The 22,708-nt window shown below is 36.7% G+C and overlaps 1 protein-coding gene across 2 annotated transcripts in view; it reads right to left on the reverse strand.

Moving 5' to 3' along the window:
• Window positions 1-4,063: 4,063 nt before the first annotated feature.
• The window catches only part of ZNF277 (zinc finger protein 277), a 156,142-nt gene continuing 137,497 nt past the window's right edge, over window positions 4,064-22,708 (reverse strand). For both annotated transcript variants that reach the window (XM_074268285.1, XM_074268286.1), the window contains exons 8-12: window positions 15,790-15,857; window positions 12,463-12,559; window positions 9,331-9,373; window positions 8,011-8,185; window positions 4,064-4,663 (exon numbers count right to left, since the gene is read on the reverse strand). In XM_074268285.1, coding sequence (XP_074124386.1) covers window positions 4,462-4,663; window positions 8,011-8,185; window positions 9,331-9,373; window positions 12,463-12,559; window positions 15,790-15,857 — 585 coding nt within the window. In that variant the 3' untranslated portion in view covers window positions 4,064-4,461. The remainder of the gene's footprint in view (window positions 4,664-8,010; window positions 8,186-9,330; window positions 9,374-12,462; window positions 12,560-15,789; window positions 15,858-22,708) is intronic.

The following is a 22,708-nucleotide window of genomic DNA, read 5'->3' on the forward strand; positions in this document are numbered from 1 at the left end:
AAGTTGTGATAAACACTGGGATTACAAGCCCGGGATGCTGGAAGGATGGTGGGGTCTTCCACAGAAATAGGGAAGTTAGGGAATTGGGAAGGCTTAGGGAAAAAGATAACTGGCCCAATTTTATCCCTATTGAGACCCTTCAGTAAGGTAATGCTGAGGGATGACAATGGAGCTTGTTTACATTTGAGATTATAATTAAACCCATGAAAACCAATGGTGTTATCAAGAACATAGAATAAAGGAAGAAAAGGGCCTACTTCAGACAGAGTCTTGGGGAATACCTACCTATCCAACCCCTAATCTCTCTCATGAGTTTTAGGCCTGGATGGGCAAGTTAAGAGTCCATATGTGTGAAACTGGGCCTGGGAGACATATATACAATCTGTACTTTGGCTGTGGGTGGAGGAAAACAAGAATGTGTGGGGGCAGGGTGGGTAATGTCTACCTGCCTAGGGAGAAGCCCAGTAAACTTAGTATCTGATATTGGACATATTCAATTCTGGAGAATACTATACCAATGGATAGATGGGACATAATCTCCATTAGTGGAGAGACTATCCACATCCATAATATGTCCCTGAAGTTCTCAGATTAGTATTTTAGAATTTATTAATCAGTCAAGAAGGATGTATTAAGTATCACATGCCAGACAACGTGTGGATGCTATGAATACAGATAGAGAGAATTTAATAATTCCTCCTTTCAAGTGCTTACATTCAACTGGAGGAGACATATACATATATAAATATATAGAGAATAAACAGCTTCAGAATATATACAAAATAAAAGTAATTGGGTAAGAACAGTACTAGTAATTGGGAGCATTAAATAAGGCTTCATATGAACAGTTTTAACCTTTTTTGTACCATAGCCCTTTGATAGTCTAGTAAAGCCTCCCTTCTCAGAATGATATTGTTAAGTGCATAAAATACAGAGGATTACAAAGGTAGCCTATAGAAATACAATCGCAAGAAACACAGGAAAAAAATGCACAGACCTCCTTTTCCTGCCCCACCCAAGTTAAAAACTCTTGATACAGAAAGTGATGTCTTGAAGAAGAGAGAGGTGTTTTTGGAAGCGAAGCTAAGGGGAGAAAAAACCCAAAACATTGTGGTATGGGAGATGAAGATAATAAAGGTATGGAGATGGAAAATAAAATTCTACATGGGAGGAACAGGGAATATAGGAAGGGAAGAGATAATGAGGCTCAAGTTAGGATGAACCTAGTCTATAAAAGACCTTAAAAGTCAAATAGAATTTTTATTTTATCCTAAAGGCAACAGGAAACCATTGGTGTTGAGTAGGAAAGTGACATGATGAAGTAGACGTTTATGGAAAATCATTTAGCTGTGTGATAGATGCATCAGAATGGGTAGAGACTTGAAACAGAAAGAATATACACTGAAATTATATCATTTATAATTGATTAAAATGATTATTTATAGAAAAAAAGGCATAATGTGTAATCTGTATCAGATTGCTTGCCATCTTGGGGGAGGGAAGAGAAAGAAAAAATATGGAACTCAAAATCTTATAAAAGGGAATGTTGAAAATACCTTTACCTGTAATTTGGAAAAAAAGATAAAGCATTACAAAAGGGATTAAAAAAAAGGATACATTGCTGCTTATTACATAAGACTGTTTTATGGGAAAGTCAGAGTTCATTTCTAGCACCTCTGCAGAGTAGGCATAGAAAAGCTAATTAAGGTTCTAACAAAAAGTCTGTTAACGGAGATAAGCCTACCTTACTAGACAAGCTCATCAAGAGCAGGGATCATGATACACATCTTTGAATTTTCCAGTTTCTTTTGTGTTTTGCAAAGAGCATTTATTCAGTAAATATCTCAGCTGAGCTATTAGGTTATGTTGAATTTTCTCTTTACTTATTGACTTTTAAAACCAACAAGATAGGAAACGTTTGGCATGAGAAATATAATAAATTTCCTGAGGCAAGAACTTTGTCCTTTTCATTTTAATGTATCTTTTGTGGATGGAGGCATTTGTAAGTCCAGTCAGAATAGACAACGTGTAGCCATATTACAAGAAGTCTTGGCACTATTTTTTCCCCTATAAAAACCAATCTGAATCAGTGTTCAGAGTGTCACAATCAGGAAACTATGGAATATATGAACTCAGAAATGCATGATTATTGGACAGCTTTATAAAGAAAACCTTTTGTGTGTGTGTGTGTGTGTGTGTGTGTGTGTGTGTGTGTGTGTGTGTGTGTTGTCCCAATCTGCAATTTTATAAATGTGAGGAACCCTTGGTATAAAAATTTTCTGCACTGATGGAGGTTACACTTTATATGTCTTCAAAAATATTTTTGTATAATCATGAAAAATTTTGAAAACATGCAATATTCAGTGATGAAGTTCTGCTATTTAGCATTGCCTAGGAATCTTGAAATTAAACAAATTTAAGGAACATCTCTTTACAAAGAAAATGAAAAACTTAGAAATAAGGTTTTTTTGACTTTCATTTAAAGCCTGTCATATTCTGGCTTTAACCTTTCTACAATTATTTGTAGGACAAAATTCACTCCTACTCCAGATTTCAAGTAAGATTAGTGTCTAATTGAGACAGTTTTCTTTTCCTTTTGGAATGTGAACCCCTGACTTTCAATGCCTAGAAAAGCAGTCTGTTTTTAGATTTCTTATACTTAAGCATATAGTTGGAGCAAAAGCATCCCATGAAAGCAACCAACACTGGGCCTGTGCTGAAAAACTAGAGAACCATTTCCCTTCCAGTATCTTGAGTCATTGCAAACATTTGTAAACTATATTGTTTTTGTTTAGTTGTTTTCAGCTATGTTTGATTCTTTATGATCCCCATTTGGGGTTTCTGTGACAAAAAAATACTCTAGTGGTTTGCATTTCCTTCAGCTGAGGTCAAATTTGAATTCAGGTCTTCCTGGCTCTGGGCCTGGCACTCTATCTACTGCACCACCTGTGCTCCATGTATTGCTATACTTTCATTCAAATTAGGGGTCACTATGACTTCCAAACAAAATTCACTAAGAATTTATTAAGTGTTCCTAGCATACCATGCACACAGGTGCTGGGACAATACAAAAGTGAGATGCACTCTGCCCTCACAGAACTTATATTCTTCTGAGAGAAAACAACAAATAAATGAAAACACCATACACACACACAAAAAAAAAAAAAAAACAACAACAACAAAAAACACACACACAGAGCAAATTCAAAGTCATTCCACAGGTTGGATGGGAGACCACTAATAACTGGGATGAAACTAGGAAAGGCCTCTTGGAGAAGGAACAATCCGCCAAATCTGGAAGGGAGGTAGAGATTCCAAAAGGCAGAGAACAGGGAGGAGGATTGAGGCAGGTGATGGAATTTTGTGCTTGAAGACCAAGCAGTCCAATTTGACTAGGGGCTGTGAAGTAGGAAGGAGAGAGACAGACAATGTGTAGGGGGGGGGCAGTTATTTTTAAATCACTGTAGAAAAACAGTTTGAAGCCAGATTTTAATGGGCTTTAAATGCAAATAAAAAACTTATAGGATCTTATCTTTAAGATGAAAGCAAGAAAAATTCACTATGATTAATAGGCAGATTTTTTAAAAGGGGGCAAAAGAGAGGGGAAAAAAGACTTTTGGTTGAACAAAAAAAATTTTTTTTTCCATTTTCCAAAAGACCTCCTATATTTATGAGGGAAAAAAATCCCGTTCCTAATGAGGGCACAAAAAGGATTTGTTTTTTCTTGCTTCCTGTAGATGTCACTTGAGATTTTTTTCCCCCATTTTCCAAAAGACCTCCTATGGGGGGGATAAGGGGGGAAGAAATCCCATTCCTTATGAGAGCACAAAAAGGATTTGTTTTTTTCTTGCTTCCTGTAGATGTCACTTGAGTTTAGCTTTGAAGAAAGCTAGGGATTCTTTGAGGCAGAGGTAAGAAGAAAGAAGTACCTTTCAAGTATGAGAGATAACCTGCACAAAGTCATGGAGAGGGGAGATTCTTGCCCTTTGCTTTCATCCCAGGAGCCCCTTTGCCTATAGCCACCCTCCCAAGAGAACCGTGCACTGTGAAAAGCCAGCCATTGTTTTGTAGAAAATTTCATGTGCAAGTTTTATTCAGAAAAACTTATGTACAAATTACAAGCATTACACACAAAGAATACACACATTTAAATAGTCTGAACTTCATTTTTCCTTGGCAGGTGATCTTAAGTCAAATAGTGATGTGCTAAAATTCCATGTTTTCTCCTTTTATGACTGATCTCCCATCTAGAGATCAAGGTACCTGAGTTGGAATACTGGTACTAGTTACTTCTAGTCTTCTCCAGGGGGAATCACAAAATCTCTTTGGAGTTGAATTTTCTTATCTATAAAATGATGGCTTGGACAAGATTATCTCCAAGGTCCTCTCTAAGTTCAAATCCTGTGTGGAAATCTGAATTGCGCTTGAGTATGAAAGCCATCCCAACATTCCTGCTGTTGGCTACAGTTTTCTCTGGCTTTTTGATCCTTCTCCTTGTAGCAACTGGTTCAAAACACTGCTTTGTTTCAGAGCCTGCAGATTGGAGACATCCTCACTTATGACAGGGATGTCATCCTCCTTCAGCCCCTCAGCGCTCAGGTCACCTTCGCTGTCAGACAATGCACACAGCAGGGTGTCATTTTCGTAGGTTGGGAAGTAATACCTGAAAACACAACCACAAATACATTAAGTGGCCTCATCCTTAAGGGGCAATTGCAGTCAGTTGTAGTGTATTCTGTTCTGGACAGAGCTGAAAAACTTGCCAACATCATATGCTGAATTTTATAAACACTCTAAGCAAGATAACTTGAATTGTCTACACTTTATTTTTCACTAGCAGACAATCTTAAAATTGGATGATGACCAAGGACATTCCCAGTGAATTCCAAAATGTCATACTTGCTTTTTCTTCCAGTCTAACTCTTCCTAGTATGTGGCAGTAAAGGGAACTTCCCTTTCCCCAAGTCCTGGGATTCTTGCCCATATGGCTTCTCTCTTTCCTTTCTGGGTCAGTTTTCCAGGTCAGCCAGAATCCAGATTTTCAAAATACATATGACTGAGGAGAAAAGGACCATCATAATACACTTATAGAGGTCCAGCTGTTCCCTGGGTGACATCAAACCAAGAAGAGGAATTTAAGGGCTCTTGAATTATGGCCATATCCAATATCAAAATAATGCATGTTAGTTTCAAAAGTAAGCAATCAGATGATTTCAGGACACATTCCTATCCCAGTCTTACCCATAATTTCACAGGATATTAGGGAAAGTGAAGGAGACGTTTCCACAGCAAAGAGAAGGAATGCTTTCAAAAATTTGTGAAAAGGAAAAATGAATGAAAAACTACAGTCATGGAGAAAAAGATAATAGAGGGGAAAGACGGGAGGAAACAGGGAAGGGAAGAACTGAACAATCTATTTTCCAATGCTTATTTCACAATATTCCTATTCTAGTCAATCTTCTACTTGTAGATAAGAAGAATATGAGTTTAGAACCAGTATGGTCCTTAAAGGTACAACTAGTATCTTTACTGCATAATTACTAGGTCCTTAAAGGTACAACTGCCTCATTTTACAGATTAGACAAGTGAGGAAGTAATGTGATTTCACCAGAATCATCCAACTAGCAGTCGTCTGAGATGAGATGACTTCCTGACTCCAAGTTCCGCATCCCATCAGTCTCCCCCCTTTCATCTCTGGATGAAAATCCAGAGAGCATTCCACCCAGCCTCTTAGAAGGCATGGTTTAATTCAAATTTGGCTTAAGCACCACCTCTAAGGGGAAGTCTTTCCTGCTCTCCCCCTTATAGTAGTGCTAGTTTTTGCTCCTTAAATTATTGTGTATATACAGTTTTGTTTACAAGTTGTATCCCCTCAGTTTAAGAGGGAAAAAAATAAAAGCTCCCTTATAGTTGGGGATATTTTTCATTTTGTCTTTGAAACCTCAGAACCCTGCCCACAACAGTTCTAGTCAGATTGGAGCAGACAGAAAAGAAAAAAAAAGATCGAGACTAGAAGGTATTGAAACATTCTGGCACATTATCAGTACATACAGGTGTACCTACAGATGAATGATCAGCCATCTATGAACTCTGAGGACCATCACTGAGTCCAAGTGATGGCTGTTCACTGTCAGAGCCAAGCCACTGATAGATAAAGGAGACTGAAAGGAGAGGAGAAAGAAAATGTAAGAAAGAGGGTGGGGAGAAAGAGAAAAAACAGAGTACAGAAAATTACAGAAAGGGGAAATGTTACACGCTGATGGTCATAAGGGTGAGGTAATGGGATGTGTATGATAGGATGTGCTACTGTGTTGTCAGCAATTACTTCAGGCATGATTCAGCTTGTAGTCCCTTTCTCTTCCTTTTGGGGAGGAGGGGTATTGCCCAATACATATACAACATCCCGTTATGTGCTGGGCCTTTGTTACCTCAGGCCTCCATCCTTAGGCCCATAGTCACTTGGCGATCTGAATAGATCTCTAAATATTCATTTATAACAATATTCAAAGGCACAGGTTATTTGGGGTGATTAACTCACAGTGACAGGTTTTTTGTGAAGTACATGATAGTCATGATCTCCTATAATCATCACAACAGTTCTTCTAGCTAAGTTGTGTGGATATTATTATCTCCTTATTTTACAGATGAGGAAAGGGAGGCTCAGAGAGGGAAAGTAAGTGTGTGGCCCTTAACCCTCGGTATTCTCTGACACTCTTACTGATTTGCCATATACTGTGTTGCTACTCATATGACCCCAGTGATCTCTGGAATTCCACAGAGGGGGAAAGGAGAGAGGAAAAAAAAAAAAAAAAAGAATATTAAAACAAAATCTAATACTCAGTATTTAGTGGACAGAAAAACCTACAATCTTAAAATTGAAAGGGATGTTGGGAGACCATCTAGTCCAGTGGTATAAAGCTCATATAGAAACAGAAGCCACTAAATAATACCCAAGAACCGCTGTTGGCTTTATAGTCACTTAGAAAACCATGTAAAATTTTCATTTATCTATCTATTTAATTATAGATGATATACATATGTAAATATGTATATCATCTATAATTATATAATGCATTATAAATAATATGTCTATTATATTTTGTGTGTTATTTGTTTTATTACCTCTTGTATATTATTTTGTCTTATTCACTTTTTATTTACATTTTAATCTTGTTTGGGCGGCACGTAGGACACCTCTGATCCAATCTGACCCCTCCCAATATTAGCATACTTTCTATAACTGATAATCATCCAGTCTCTGCTTCAATGTTTCCATGAACAAGAAACATGTTATTTTATGAGATGGTCAATTCCCTGACTAAGCAGAAATCTGCTTCCTATCTGTAACTCTTAATTATTTGCTCGAGTGTTTGTGCCTTTGGGAGAAACACAGAACAAATCGACGCCCACTTCCATTTGACAGTCATGAAGACATTTGGAGGTGTCTAACATGAATTCATCTGGGTTTTCCACCCACTCAGGAAGTTGCTTTGTTGAGGGATGACTCTGGGAATTCATAAGGTCCTTTCTAAGGAATCCATCTTGGAGGGGGGGGTATAGAGTTCTGTGCACTCTAATGCAGCACTTTGTAATGAAGTACAACAGAGATGGATTTATTATCTGTGGGACCTTCATCTCCCCTTGCCTCAGTTTCCTCATCTGTAAAATGAAGGGGTTGGAGGGGATTGCCTCCAAGCTTTGTCAGGCTTTAAATTGATGTCCCAAAGCTTCCATACCAGAATCTTTGGGGGCCTTCTACTCTCCACAAGCCTTCTGCCCTGGTGTTATTCAGGAGATATATATACAAGATCTTATACGACAGTTCTGGAATCCTCCTAAAATAAGCTTGAATTATGGGCCAGACCAAGAGATGATCATAGGATTAATGATGCACATCTAAGCAGTTGCACACCAACTAATCGGTTTTTCCATGATTTAGAAATACTGAAATGTGGGAGGTAAAATATGGGGGGAAAGAAAGATAGATGCGTGAGACAGAGCAGTACGCACTGTGGCTGATCCCATGTGGCTCTTTCAGGAAGCATTGATATGTGTTTAGTTTTCTCCATGTGATTCCTTAATTCTGCCTTGGATGGAAATTTCAAATGACAGCCATAACATCGACATTGGTGAACTTCCCTCCGAATGAAGTTAACCAGTTTCACTTGCTGATAGAAATGTAATCCTGGAAGATGGTAGAAAGTAAAATCATACCAGATGATTCATTAGAAAATTACACTGCTGAAATTTTTTAAAAAGTAAGTTGGACTTTTTTACAATACCCTAAGAAGGCCTGAGAGTGGATTAGGATATTGGGGGTGGGGGGTTGGAAAGAGCTGGACCCTAAGAAGAGAAACATGCCTACAGATTTCAGTATAAAATATGAAGTATATAAGATGAAGAGCAAGCGTCTTATGCCAAAGAAAATGAATTTGAAACTTTTCAAAGTGTCATCCCTTTATATCAATGATTCCTGACTTTTTTTTTTTTTTTTTTACAATTTCCAAACGTGTCTAGTTACTGCAAGAGGAGATAAACAGAGCTGATAATACTTTTTGTTGACTTCCTATACAAATAAATATTTAGCACTTTTGGGGGAAGGGATCATGTTTCTCAGTAATAGGATATGTGATTAGGAATCCAAACTTGTCCAGTGATTTCTATCAGCAGCATGCTTGTACTTCAGTCTTGGACAGTTGTCCGGCACACTGAGAGATTAAGTGATTACCTGTGCTTACACAGCCAGTATGTATCAGAAATAGGATTTTGGTTTTCCTGACTCCAAAGTCATTCCTCTACCCATTTTGTCATGCTACCTCTCCAATTTTAATTACTGGCTTTATCTTTTTTAAAAGTATATTTATGTTGTGTGCATGCGTGTATATATTTTATATCTATATATATATAGAGAGAATGTGTGTGTGTGTGTACATACATAGAGACACACAGAGAGAGATCTACCTTTTCTTGACTTTGAGAACATCTAAATCTACCTTCCTTTAAACTGTAAAAGTACCATATAATCATAAATGGGAAACTATCTGCCCAAAATGTTTTCTACATGTATATAGCAAAAGATTCTACTTTAAAGTAATTTTCCCCAAGAATGTTGAAATTTTAGTCTCCCATTGTTTTTTTTATCTGACTTGTACACACCCATTTTTGGTCCTCTTTATCAGATATGGATAAAAGATAAAAGAATGAAACAAAACACTCAATCTTATCACTTTCTAGTAGCACATAAGAAAAACACATTTAAAATTTGTGGATTGTTTAAAAGGACTTTTAATGAAAACTATGTTATTGCAGGGTAGAGTATACCATACTCACCAAGCTCTGATTTTATTTTCAGAAGATCAAATTCATGTGCATCCTGTTGTAAATAAATATTCATTATTCATTTATATACATTGATACACAAATCCATAGTCCTGTAAGTTCTTTCATCATTCATGTTGAAGTTTTAAATAGAAAGTGAGTTTACCAAGAACTCCTAGGAGTTTGAGCTCCTTGGAAACTCAACTTGTGTCCACCATCTTCCTTTTCTAAATTTTTAAAAATCTAAGTGCTATTTCACACAGCTCAGCAGAAATTGATCACATAAATTTGAAATACCTCTTCATCAGCGATGGCCATGCTGGGACTATTTCTCAAGCCTATCCTGCATGTATTCTATATCTGATCAAAGGTGTTCTCTCTGTCTTCCACTAGCATGTGTCACTCCTGCTCTCTATATTAAGGTACTGAAAATCTACCATACTTGATAATCTTGAAAAATTTCCCTTTTTACTTTCCTAAACATGTTGCATAAACAGTCAACTCCCTCTATTTCTCCCCAGACTTCCCATATAATACACGGACTTTTTCAATCTCTCTAACATAAACCCTCTTGTTACTAATGAAACAGCTGCTCAGGAGGCTACATAGGAAATTTGGGAAGATAGAATGAACTAGACAACTATGGGGGAGCTTTTTAGTGCTGTGATTCTGTTGCATTTTCATGTTTGTGAAGCTCTTAGGACCATTCTTATGTCATAAATTGGGAGTTCTTCTTATAGTTTGTGGTCTGAGCTTGTTTTTGAAAAATATTTTCACAATTGTATTTCAATAGAATTGGTATCCTTTATCATTAATAAAATTGTATTAAGTCCCTATCATGTGCCAGATAAAAAGAGGCAAAAGACAGTCTCTTTCCTCAAAGAGATTATAATCTGAAGGGCGAGACAAAACATAAACATATACAAAGCAAGTTATATATTAAACAGGACATACTTAACAGAAGTAAGGCACTGGTTGTAAGAATTAGGAAAAGCTTCCTATAGAGGATAGAATTTTAGTTGGGACCTAAAGGAAACCGGAAAAGTCAGAGAATAGGAGGAAGAGCGTTCTAGGAATAGGGAACATCCAAAGAAAATACTTAGCGCTAAGAGATGTAGTTACCCCTTCCTCATTGAAGGGTTTAGGAGAGCAGCATCCCCATAATCTAGGAAAATCCATGTAAAGTTTTTTGACCTTCCCTTCATACCAAAGAAGTTTGATTTTTTTTTTCTTTTATGTTGTATGTTCAGTAGTACCTTATTGTAAAATTTGGGTTAAGTATTTTGTCATTGGCTATATAAAAAATATATTTTGTGCAATTCTGAATTTCTAAAGTTTTTCTATGTCATCTACTAGCCTTTGCATGCTGCCCACAGCTCCTACAAACCCCTCGCCTCCATTCCTATTTAATTTCTTATGCCAATTCATGATATATTGAAATTGTGATGGGGAAAACTGTGATGTGGAAAGGATAACTATAGTGTCTTCATGGTGGAGCAGCCAGGAGATCAGTGTTGCTGGATTGAAAAATGTGTGGGGAGTGATGTGTGAGAACACAAGAAAGGAAGGAGGGGGCTAGATTATGAATGGCTTAGAATGACAAATAGAGCATTTGGTATTAGATTCTGGAGGCAACAGGAAGCAAATAGAGTTTACTGAGTTAGGGGATTTGACATGATTGGATTGTTACATATAATCCTATTTATTATATTTTATTTATGTTTATTTATTATTTTTCATTATTTTAATATATTTAAAAATGCTATTCTGCAAAAGAGCTCATAAGTTTCACCAGACTGACAAAGAAGTCCACAACACACAAATGTTATAAGGAATCTTGTTCCTCTTGGGTCCAGTTTCTCTCGTGTCCTATAGAGTTCCTCAAGAGTCACTAGAGGCTTGTAATAGATTTTTTTTGAAATAACTGATCTTGGTTATATTTTTAAGGTTGCCATGAAGGAGAAGAGGATCAGATTTTAACTTAGATTGGACTTACTGTCTATATTCTAGATCCTTCTTAGCTCTAAGATCCAAGAGTGGGAGATTGAAGGGATCTTGGAGATCAGCTAGCTCACCTTTATCATTATTATTATTTATTATTAGCTCATTTTATTCATAAGAAACCTGAAGTCCATAGAGTGATTTGCCCAAGATGAGTTCTCAGCAGAGACAAGATTTGGATTTAGTTCCACTAATTCATTTTAAGTTCTTTTCTAACTCTGGGTTTATAAATCGGCAACCTCACACAGAGTCACCTGCATAAATGACCAGGTGTTGCTCTATTTCTTAGGCATGGTGGGAGGAGTTTTGAAGAGGATTCCTGCTTCAGGGAACTCTGCTTCCACATGGGTTAACATTTATGGTCCGATGACTGCCTTCTATGCTGAGGCAAAATTATGAATATATGATCCCAGCCTCGATCATCTTGCAGTTTTAATTTTGTTTTAAAATAGAAATAAGTTGTTGTGAGTGAAAAAGAAAATTCTGCACGGTGGGACATTTCCAGTTTTCTTTATAAAAGTATGATTCTGGACCTGTTTTTCACATTATTTTCATTACAACTTTGTAGAATAGAACAGCTTTCTTCCCAAGTCAGGAAGCACTCGAATGAGACTCGGGGCTTGAATATCTCTACGGAAAGTCGTCTGAGTGCTTATCTTGATTCATATTTGACTTTCTGGGTCAGAATTTTACTAAAATTATCCTAAAATCTTGGCCACACACATTTGGTCATTAGATTGAGTTGAATGGATTACATGCTGCCACCATACGTTCCAAATCTTGCTCTCAGGTTAGGGATAGATAAAAGGCTCTAGCAGTTGGGTAGTACAATACATAGAGCTTTAGTTCTCTAGGATTCATCTTTCTAAGTTCAAATATAGCCTCAAATTCATTCTAATCATGTGAACTTGAGCCAATTATTTAACTGTTTGCCTCAGTTTCCTCATCCATAAAATGAGGAAAGATGGCAAATAATTTCAGAATTTTTGCCAAGAAAACCTTAAATGGGATTGCAAAGAGTCAGCCATGACTGAAAAATGACTGGACAACAAGAAGCTCTAGCTACAGTCTATTAAGGTTGAAGTAATTTTCTGCATTCTTTTTATACAACAAATTTCAAATCAAATGACCAAAACATCTCACCTCCATATGGATATGTAATTTTTCAGTAGTATCCGCTTGTTTTTCACAAAATAAGCAAACGGCACAGACGGGGTGTTCTTCCCAATCAGACCAGTCACTATATGCAGAAAATATAAAACAGAGATGGCCTTCATTATTAGTCTGCTCAGACCACAAAGAATTAAAAGCAGTGAAATGGTGGTAACTGGGCTATGGAAAAAGAGGTACATACATGTATTGCTGGTGGAATTGAAAATATGTAGAATCTTTTGGCATCACAGTCTAAAGTATGTGATAAAAGCCACAAAACTGTCATTGGAAATATACCTGTAAGTGTTGTCAGAACAACAAGAAAGTTCTATTTATTCTAAGATTTCACCAGCAGAAATATATATATATATATATATATATATATATATATATATGTAAAAAATCATTAATAGTTGGAAACAGCCTAAATGTTCAGCAATAGGGAAACTATAGACAAGAATATAATGGAATCCTATAAAACAGTGAAAACTGATGAATATGAGAGATAGAAAGAATCTGGAAAGATCTAAAAAAAATGTAAATTAAGCAAAACCAGAAGAATGGGAATACAGACTATCATCACCAGGAGGAAAAGTATATGAAAATGAACTGAGAATTCTGATTAGGACTTGAAGTAAATAAATGAATTGTTACAATTCTTTATTGATTAAAATTAATTAATTTAAAGGCAAATAGCTCAGGCAAATTTAGCTAGTTATATTGATGTTTACTGTAATTATTTTTGTTCAAAACAAACAAATAAATCTATGCACTTTTAAAAAAAATTACTTATTTAAAATGTAAAGGTTCCAATTAATCATGGATATTTATTATATTTAAATATACAGTGATATATATTTACATACACTTACATATATATATGTGTCTATAATTGTATTCATATATAGTCTATGAACTTTTAAAAACAAAGCATGTGTGTGGGAGATGTGCCCAAGCCCTCTCAGCTCAGATTCCTAGGTGACACTAGCCATCAGGTTCTCTCCTCCCAGTTTGCCAGAGGGAAATGAGCCAAATCATTTTCAACCTTGACATTTACCCAGAGATTGTCACAAAACATTATTTCTATTTACTAGCTTTTGAAATTTTAAGAAGTACCATGAAATTAATATAAATGACAAACAGGTGCTGATCTTTTTGCTCATATTCTACTCTCCTCTGAACAGCTCTTCTACTACCGAACGAGGGGAATCATGAAACAGCAGTTGTTTCTGGCAGACTCTGTTCTGAGATAACTAGATCTAATTTGCACAAGAAGACACATCTAGGGGTGTATTAACTGCAACCACTAAGTGTACACACAGTCAGACTAGATGCTGGGAACAAGTTTCTGCATGATAAATAGTGCGTGCTGATTTCATACAACATCCCCCTCCCCTTTTTATTTTTAAATCACAGAAATAATGGTTATTTTATCTGGAGCTCCTGGGGAATTTTATAGTAAAACAGACATCCCCTTTTCCCCCTTTCTTTTTTGAAATGTTAATAATTATCTTCAGGGAGGTAGGTATTAGGGAAAAGGAATGAGTGGAGATGATGTACTCTTCTTGAATTCCACTTAGCACTTAGAAGTTAATAGCTTCTAGAGTAGCCATTGATTCTGGTGGGGCTCCCTCTCTTTTCCTGACTAAATTAAGACAGTCATTCCTCTTCTCTCCCTGTTTCCCAGCAAGTGTGTGTATGTGTGTAGGAGAGGGGAGGGGTGGTACTGATCAATATAAGTTCCTCATTCTGCATGACCATTCTTATTCATGAGCTATTGTAGCATCAAAATGTAAACATTCACTTCATTAACTAAGGTGCCCTAAAGAAATGCTGTTTTCCATTGTACACGATAGTACAGGTATAACATATCAAATTACCTAACCTTTTTTGAAACAGACAAGGAAAAGGAGAGAGGGGGAAAATTTGGAACTCAAAACCTTATAAATATGAATGCTATAATTTGTCTGGACATGTATTTGGAAATTTTATTATTTTTATTAAAATACTGAATTAGTGGATTACTTGTTCACTTCAAAAAAAAAAAAGAAAAAAGAAAAGAAATGCTATTTTCCAAAGTCAAGAGAACCTACTAACAAGACTACCCTGTTACAAAGAAGATGGTAGGCCTTTCTATTATTCAACTTTGGTATTTATTTTAGTAAAATCTTTATTCAAAACTTAGGAGACCAAGAAAAAAGTCAAACAATTTGTAATAAAAACGGCTAAGAAGTGAGCATTTCTTAAACTCCATAGCTGAGATGAAGAAGATGCAGGTGATTTTGAGTTAGTCTTAGGATAAGTTGAACAGTTATTTTTCATCTTCCCCTTCACAGATAGATTATCAGAATTATAAAGGATTCCAGAAACTGTTCAGTTAAACCCATACCTAAACAAGAAACCCCTCTACAATGTATGAATGCAAGTAGTCTTCTAGCATGTGTTTAAACATTTCTAGTGATGGGAAGCCATCACCTTCCCAGCCATCCTATGCCACTTCGTGGGAACTCCAATTGTTAGGAAGTTCCGAATTTGCCTCATTTTGACTCTTTGCAACTCCTACCCCCATTGCTTCCCTTGGTTCTGACCTCTGGGCCAAGGAGGTTTTCCTATGTGACATCACTAAAAATATTTGAATCTCTTTTCTCTCCCTCCCAAATATCCCTCAGGATTCTCTTCTCTAAGATAAACATCTTCATTCTTTGGTTTATCATTATTATAGTAGCAATTTCAGTCCCTCTCACTGCCCTTTTCTGAATTCATTCCAGCTTATCAATGGCCTTCTTAAAATACGGTCCCCAGAATTGAACATGATACTCTTGACGTGGTCTGAGCAGAGTAGAGCTGACAGCAATTGAAGCAGTTAAAAAATTACTTCACTTCAAGTTTTTAGACCAATTTAATAATGCAAGACACTCCGGGATGCAATTTCCTCTTTGAATGATCTCTCTCTATATATGTACATACACAAGTGTACACACACACACACATACCCACACATACACACACACACACACACACACACACACACACACACACACACCCTTAATGGCATTAAACAAATAGTCTTAATGTCAAAACCCTATGTAGTAGTAATAACAATTGCTCTGGCTATTGTTTTGGAAGCTATTTTGAACCAATCAATATCAAATTAATGAAGTTTTGTTATTATGCTGAAACATTATCAAATAATAGTCAAGTCACTGAATTCATGGTCCAGGGAGAAACTTATCTCCATTACTTCTCTTTAGGAAAAACATTTTCAAATATTTAATTCTAGTTAAAGAAATGGCAATCCCCAATAGCAAGAGTTCTTACTCTTCCTGATGATCTAGCAACTCCCGATCATCTTCCAACTGAACTTCTTCCCAGGATTTTCCGAGCTCCTGTGCAAGTTAGACAAAGAGACCACAAAGATAAAGAAAAGGATTAAGAATACATACACAAAGCTGCTGGAAGATTCCCAGCTCTATTGCAGACTCTGAAACAATACAAATACTGAAAGATTTATGCAGTCTTTATGCTTGTCCTTCTAACAATTTCTTCCCTTCAAGAAAGGAGAGCAGAAATTTTCTAAAATTTCAATACATACAATTTAAATTAAAATACATCTTAAAAATAAGCCAAAGTATCATTTTACTCATTTTAAATTGCTAATTTTAAAAAAAAAGACTGGCAATCCTATGTACTCTCTGGATTCTTTTAAAATGAGACCTATATCATTGTTCAAAAAAAAATAAAAAAGTCCCTGTCCTTGAGTACCTTTCATTCTGCTGAATCTAATATATATTTGCAACATCTTTGATGTGGGTCACCTGAAGTAACAGAGTGAGCAAAGAGAAAAGAATGGTTTGCATTTTCAAAACTGGAGTTAGTGACAGACTGATATCTGTCTCGTGTTTGTCATCTGACAATCAGCCAAGCTAATGAGAGAGTTTTTTCCTTATTTGACTTGGCTTCAGGGGATGAATCTTTCAATCACAGTAACTCTTAGAGACTACTTATTGGCTAGAGGAATGTTGATGTATTGACAAAATTACAAATCTTATTTCCATTAAAAAAAAAAAAATCTAAATCATGAAACCAAACTAGAACACATTTCCTTTCTCCCTGACATATGCTGCAGAAAATGATGCTTGGATAGCCTTATCACTTGTACATGAAGCTGGACCAAAGATGCTCGGTCCAGTAGTTTGTTTTCTCCTTAAATCATGTCCCCCAGTTTCAGCAGATCTTATTTATACCATCTTAATGCCATCTGTTCCTTTTTTGCCCTTTTCTCCTCTAGTGATCTAGGCAAAAAAAGCTTACATACTAGTCTGGGGAGGACAGGCTGGTAACAATACCTTTCCTAAGACAAGTCAGGCCTAAGAATTATGGGAGAAAATTGAAAATTAGGCTAAATCCCTCTGCTTTTTTTAAAAAATGAGGAAATTGAGACACCCAAAACAAAATGACTTAAATAAGAACAAATAGCTAATGGTAGAGACAGTACAAATATGATCAGAAAGGAGTCTGAACTAGGAATCAGAGCACTGAGTATTAATCCCAGGAACCATCACTTACTACTTATGACACTTCGGTTAAAAGGCAATCAGGATCACACAGATAGTATCAAGTGTCTGAAGTAGGATTTGAACTCAGGTCCTCCTGAATCTTGGGCCAGTAATGAAGGGGATAGTTACCATTACCTTGGGATTAAGGTGAATCTATGATCCTGATTCTATTAGCCCAGCCCTATACTTCTTTTATGAAAAATGTTAAATCCAAACTTTCAAGTCCTAGTATTACCTTTGAACACTAGAGCCTAAGAAATTGTGTTGTACACAGTAGGTACTTTATGAATGTTTGTTGAATATTCAAATAGAGCAAGTATTAAAATATCCTCACCAAACCAAGGATCGCTATTACTACCACAGGCATTTCTCTATCTGTCTGTCTCTTGGCTTTCTGCCTGTCTATGTCTGTGTCTCTATTTCTCTGAGGGAGGGAAAAGGAAGGTGAGGAGAGGTGTGAAAAGAGAGAAAAATAAAATTAATACATCATTTGTCAACTTAATGAGAGGTTTCAAAGTTGTCACAATTTATCAGGTTAATGATGCATAAACTCAAATGTTGTTGGATGCTCTTTAACATTAGATCTTTGTAGTAAAGAAGAAGTATTTACTTCAAAAACATAAAACTAAGGTTTGATAACAATTGATAACAATAAGAGTGCAATTTACATAGTATGTAATAAAGAGACACCACTGACAAAAACTTTGCCACAACATAACTATCCAGAGAAAAAATAAGATATATTTGGGACAGCTAGAAGACACAGCAGATAGAGTACTAGGCCTGAATGCAGGGAAACATAAATTAAAATCTGGCCTCAAACACTTACAGGCTGTGTGATTTCAGCCAAATCACTTAACTTCTGTTTGCCTCAGTTTCCTCATCTGTAAAGTGGGAATAATATAGCATTCTCTTTACCCCCATTGCCATTGGGGGAATCAAATGAGATATATTGTAAGATGTCAGGCACAAAATAAGCACTATATAAATGTTAGCTATCATTATCATCACCATCATCATTATTATATTTAGAGATGCAGTAATTCTTTCAATATTGAGATATTGTTTATTTTGGTACTGAATTGAGGTCATGCTGGCCATGGTCTTTCTTATTGTCAAGAGTTTCTGAACAGGGAAGAGGCCAAAAGCATGTTATTGATTAATCATTTCAGTCATGTTCCTGTTTGGGGTTTTCTTGGCAAAGATTTTGGAGCAGTTAGCCATTTTCTTTTCCAGCTCATTTTATAGATGAGGAAACTGAGGCAAACAGTGACTTGCCAAGATCATACAAATAGTGTCTAAGGCCAAATTTGAACTTGGTAAGATGAGTCTTCTTGACTGCAAGCCTACATACTGAGCCACAGACTAGCTGCCCCAGTCAAAGCACAGGAGGAGAATTCCACATTTGGAGTAAGAAGATGTGGATTCCAATTCCAACTTCCAACAGCAAGTCTCTTAAGCCCTTCTTGAGACTCGAGGATCTCCTAAAGATTCAGCTCTTAAGTTCTAGACAGGATCTGATCAGGGATGGAGCGTGCAGAAATCACAGATTCTTAACTAGTAAGTGGATGTCATCATTCACTTTTACTCCTTACAAGCTTAATCTAGCTTGATCTAGCTGTCCCAAATATATCTATATCATTAAATAGCTTGATTTGAATGATAAACAAACAACTTCCCCTAGTCTGAGGATTAATTTGTGATATTCTTTGAACTCAGTGCAACGTGCAGGGAATTATCCAGGAAATAAACTTCTTTGAAGCAAAAATTACATTTAACTAATGAATTAGGAAAAGAGCTATTTGTATAAAACACAAACCCAGACATTTACCCAGATCTCTCCTAGGGGACAGCTAAGTTAGCCATTTACTAAAGGACCAGAGCAATCAGAGGAAAAAACCAACACACATAACTTTCTAATTAAGAGATCGTGTCTGGTAATGAATCATATCACGAAAGTACAGAACAGGAGAAAAACAACGTTGGGAAGGCATGTCAATAAAGCCTTGTGGTCCGCCCCCTCAAACCTCTGCATCAGATGGCTCATGCTAGGGTTGGAAAGAGTATGCGATATGAAAGGCAGACCCACACCCACGCCCTTAGACAAAAGTGGGTTAGGAACAGATGAAGAAAGCAATGTGTTTTAAATGTGAATGGGTTCTTTTATGACAGAGACCTACAAAGAGAAATCCATGAAGCTTCACTCAAGGTCTTGAAGTTACTGGAAGCAGCTTGTTTTTATGTGTTAAGGGATTTTTTTTTTTAATCAAGGAATTCTGAAGTGTCAGTGAAAATAAGAGCCAGAACTCCACAAAACCTGGCATGTGAGAGAATGTAACTGGTGCCTGGATCCTGATGGGAAGGAAGAAAGAATCAGAAAGACTAGAGTTAAAATCCAGCCTTGCACACTTGTGTGTTGCATGACCTTATTCAACACTTAACTGGTGGCTGCCTCAGTTTCTTTAACTGTAAAATGGAGATATTAATAGGACCAAATTTGCAAGGTTGTTGTGAGAATCAAATGAGATCTTTGTGATTAGCTTAGTACAATACCTGGTACACAGTAGGTGCTATATAAATGTGTAGCCTTCCCTTCACTCTACTGCCTTAAGGCAGGAAAAACTGGAAAAAAAAAAGCTGCCTAGCTAACTACCCAGAATGTTATCTCAGACCTTTTTAATCCTTCTTAGAGGAAATAAAACAAGGGTGTTCTCTGATCTAGTAAAGGGCCCTAAGAAACAATCAGAATCACAAGACCTGGGTTCAAGTCCCAATTCTGACATATACTATTTTTTTTAATAGCTTTTTATTTACAAGATATATGCATAGGTAATTTTTCAGCATTGAAAATTACAAAACCTTTTGTTACAATTTTTCCCCTTCTTCCCCCCACCCCCAGATGGCAGATTGACCAATACATGACATATACTATCTTGGGCAAGTTACATAAATCTTTGGGTCTCAGTTTCCTCTACTGTTAAATCAGTGGGTTGGACTATATGACCTTCATGGCCCCGGACAGAAATCAGTTCCCTAGAATGCCTTCCTGAGAAGAGATCCAAGTCAAAAAGGACACCCTAAAAGAAGCAGCATTGAGAATGGAACAGGGAGTGGGAATATTAACACATTCATCTTCCTTTCTGACTGTCCCTAAAGGAGCACTTTTAAACAATGAATATCTACTTTCTGCCTTCCTTTTCATTTTCTATTTGATCAAATTTCTTTATAAATAAAATTCTATTAAATGGCTAAAAGAACTAATTGTAGGATCATAGATTTATAGCTAAAAAGAGCCCTGGAGGCCATTCAGCCTAATCTCATTTACCATATGAGGAAATTGAGAATCAGGGACTTCAGATGAATAAGGTGACACAGAGTCAACATCATAGGTGCTTTCCAAGGTACCATCTCGCCTCCTATTGACTGTGAATGCTTCTTTACTATGGCAGAAAGGCTAAAACCTGATGACCCCCGAATCTTTATGTCCTAGTTTGCTCTACTTTTTAAGTATTAGAATTTTTCCCCCAACTACGTATTTTTCAGATAATTAAAATGGTTTTAATTCCCAATGGCATAAGGAAGTCATGATCATCTATCTCTCTTATGGTGGCCATAAGTGCTGAGGTACTATGTGGCTGGTAAGCCGGGAAGCAGCTTCTCTGTGCCCATTCCTCAAACACACCTGTGGGCAATTTTTCACAACTCCCTTTGGCCCCATCAGACAGCATTCACTTTATCTCCATATAACTGTAAGGAATAAAAGTGCTTGCTAAGGTTCAAACACTTAATGGTCTTGCTCTTTAGCTCAGGAGGGCAGAGAAGGGTGCTGATGAGACTAAAGTTGGGGGTTTGATCTTTGCCTAGGTCAGTTAGCATCAATTACAGCCCTGGACAATGGAAATGAGTCACCAGGACCAGACCAGAATGGTGAGGAGACACTGGTATACATTCCTTATTGCTACCACAAAAAATAACTCAAAGCACATCCTATTGTTACTGGGATACTATCATGACATTAGAAAGCAATACTATTTTTTACTATTCTTCCTGGTCACAGAATTGCTAGCTCAGAATTGTAATGAAATTAGAAAGTTGGGGATTGCATATCTTCTTTTTAAAAAATGGAATTTAAATGGTGTTTAACTTAATTAAATTAAATATTAAATTTAAGCTCCCAGTGAAGAAGCTTTCCTTAACAATATAGATCAGAACTACTACTAGTTCTATAACTTATTTGCTTAGAAAGTTGCCTGGGGAACACTGGCCAAAGGTGATATGTCAGTATGGAGTCAGAAGTGTCACCTAATCCAGAGCATCCTCACTCCAGAGTCGGCTTTCTAGCCATGAGAACATCATGCTGTCTCTCATCCTGTCCATCTTAATGTTTGAAAAGAGGCAGGATGGCTTAAGTAAGAGTGTGACAGACTCAGAGGATGAAGACCCCAGTTCAAATCATCTTGTTCATGATACTCATTACGTGTGTGACCAAGGGCACGTCACAATGTGACTATATTGTGATGAGATAGTTATTGTACCTATAGTTTCTTAATCATTTTGCAAATACTTTAATATCTGGTAGCTTGGTGGCTTAGTGGATAGAGTGCTGGACCTGGAGTCAGGAAGACCAAAATTCAAATCCAGTCTCAGATGAGTAGTTCTGTGGACCCTGCACAAATCACTTAATTCTGTCTGCCTCAGTTTCCTCATCTGTAATATGAGCTAGAGAAGAAAATGGCAAACCTCTCCAGTATCTGGAGAGTCACAAAGGAGTCACAAAGAGTTGGACATGGCTGAAAACACTCAACAAATAATATAATAATATATACAGTCCTTTGCAAACTTTAAAGAAATATCAGTTATTATATGATCTTCAAACATATTACTAAGGCCTTTTGTAGGGAAGCTGGAACCAACACACATAGGACATAAGGAATCAGTTACATGCATTAAGAGTGGCAGGCCCTGGAGTGCAATGTCAAAGTAAAGCCTGACAGGACCCAGTGGTTTAGGCCAGGAAAGGCCTGAGAGGTGAGGTGTCCTGTTAAGGGCAGAAAATTTATAACCATAGGAGCAAGAGTGAACTATGGGCTAGTAGTATGGACTAGTAGTACATTTACGTTTTCTGAAAGTGCCAGAGGAAGCTTAATGAGCTCAACAGATCTGGTCCTTTGAAGTCTTGTCAAAAAAGATGAGTACCTCTGGCCATCTGGTGTTCCCTTAAATCCCATGCTAAGGTGTTAGTTTAAAAGATTCTCAAAAGGAAGGCACCCTATTAAATCATCCTCCATTTTTTCTCTTTTTCTTTTCTTTTCTTTTTTTTTTTTTTTGCTGTACCTCCCTATTTCTTAGAGGTGTAATATTGAAGTCCACATCCTAATGAATTCTGGTGAACCCTGAAGGAGATGAGATTGAGTGATTTCAGGAGACTAAAGGATTCAAATGATGCATGTGGCTTTGTTGTTTGTTAGCTAGTTGTGAAATATTTGTCATGCACCATGGTAACTCACAGAGTCAGCCTGCAAATACATGCTAAACTAGCCTCATGAGGAGAATTTTTTTTTTTTAAACTTTAAATGCCAAAAGGATTAGAACAGGCAGAAATTGCTCCCTGGAGTCAGAAAGAAGATTTACATCCTGATTCTGGACACACATGTTCCTTTTTGGAAGATAAAAGTATCACT

This window comes from Sminthopsis crassicaudata, chromosome 5, assembly GCF_048593235.1.
Source record: "Sminthopsis crassicaudata isolate SCR6 chromosome 5, ASM4859323v1, whole genome shotgun sequence".
In the NCBI taxonomy this organism is placed as follows: Eukaryota; Metazoa; Chordata; class Mammalia; order Dasyuromorphia; family Dasyuridae; genus Sminthopsis; species Sminthopsis crassicaudata.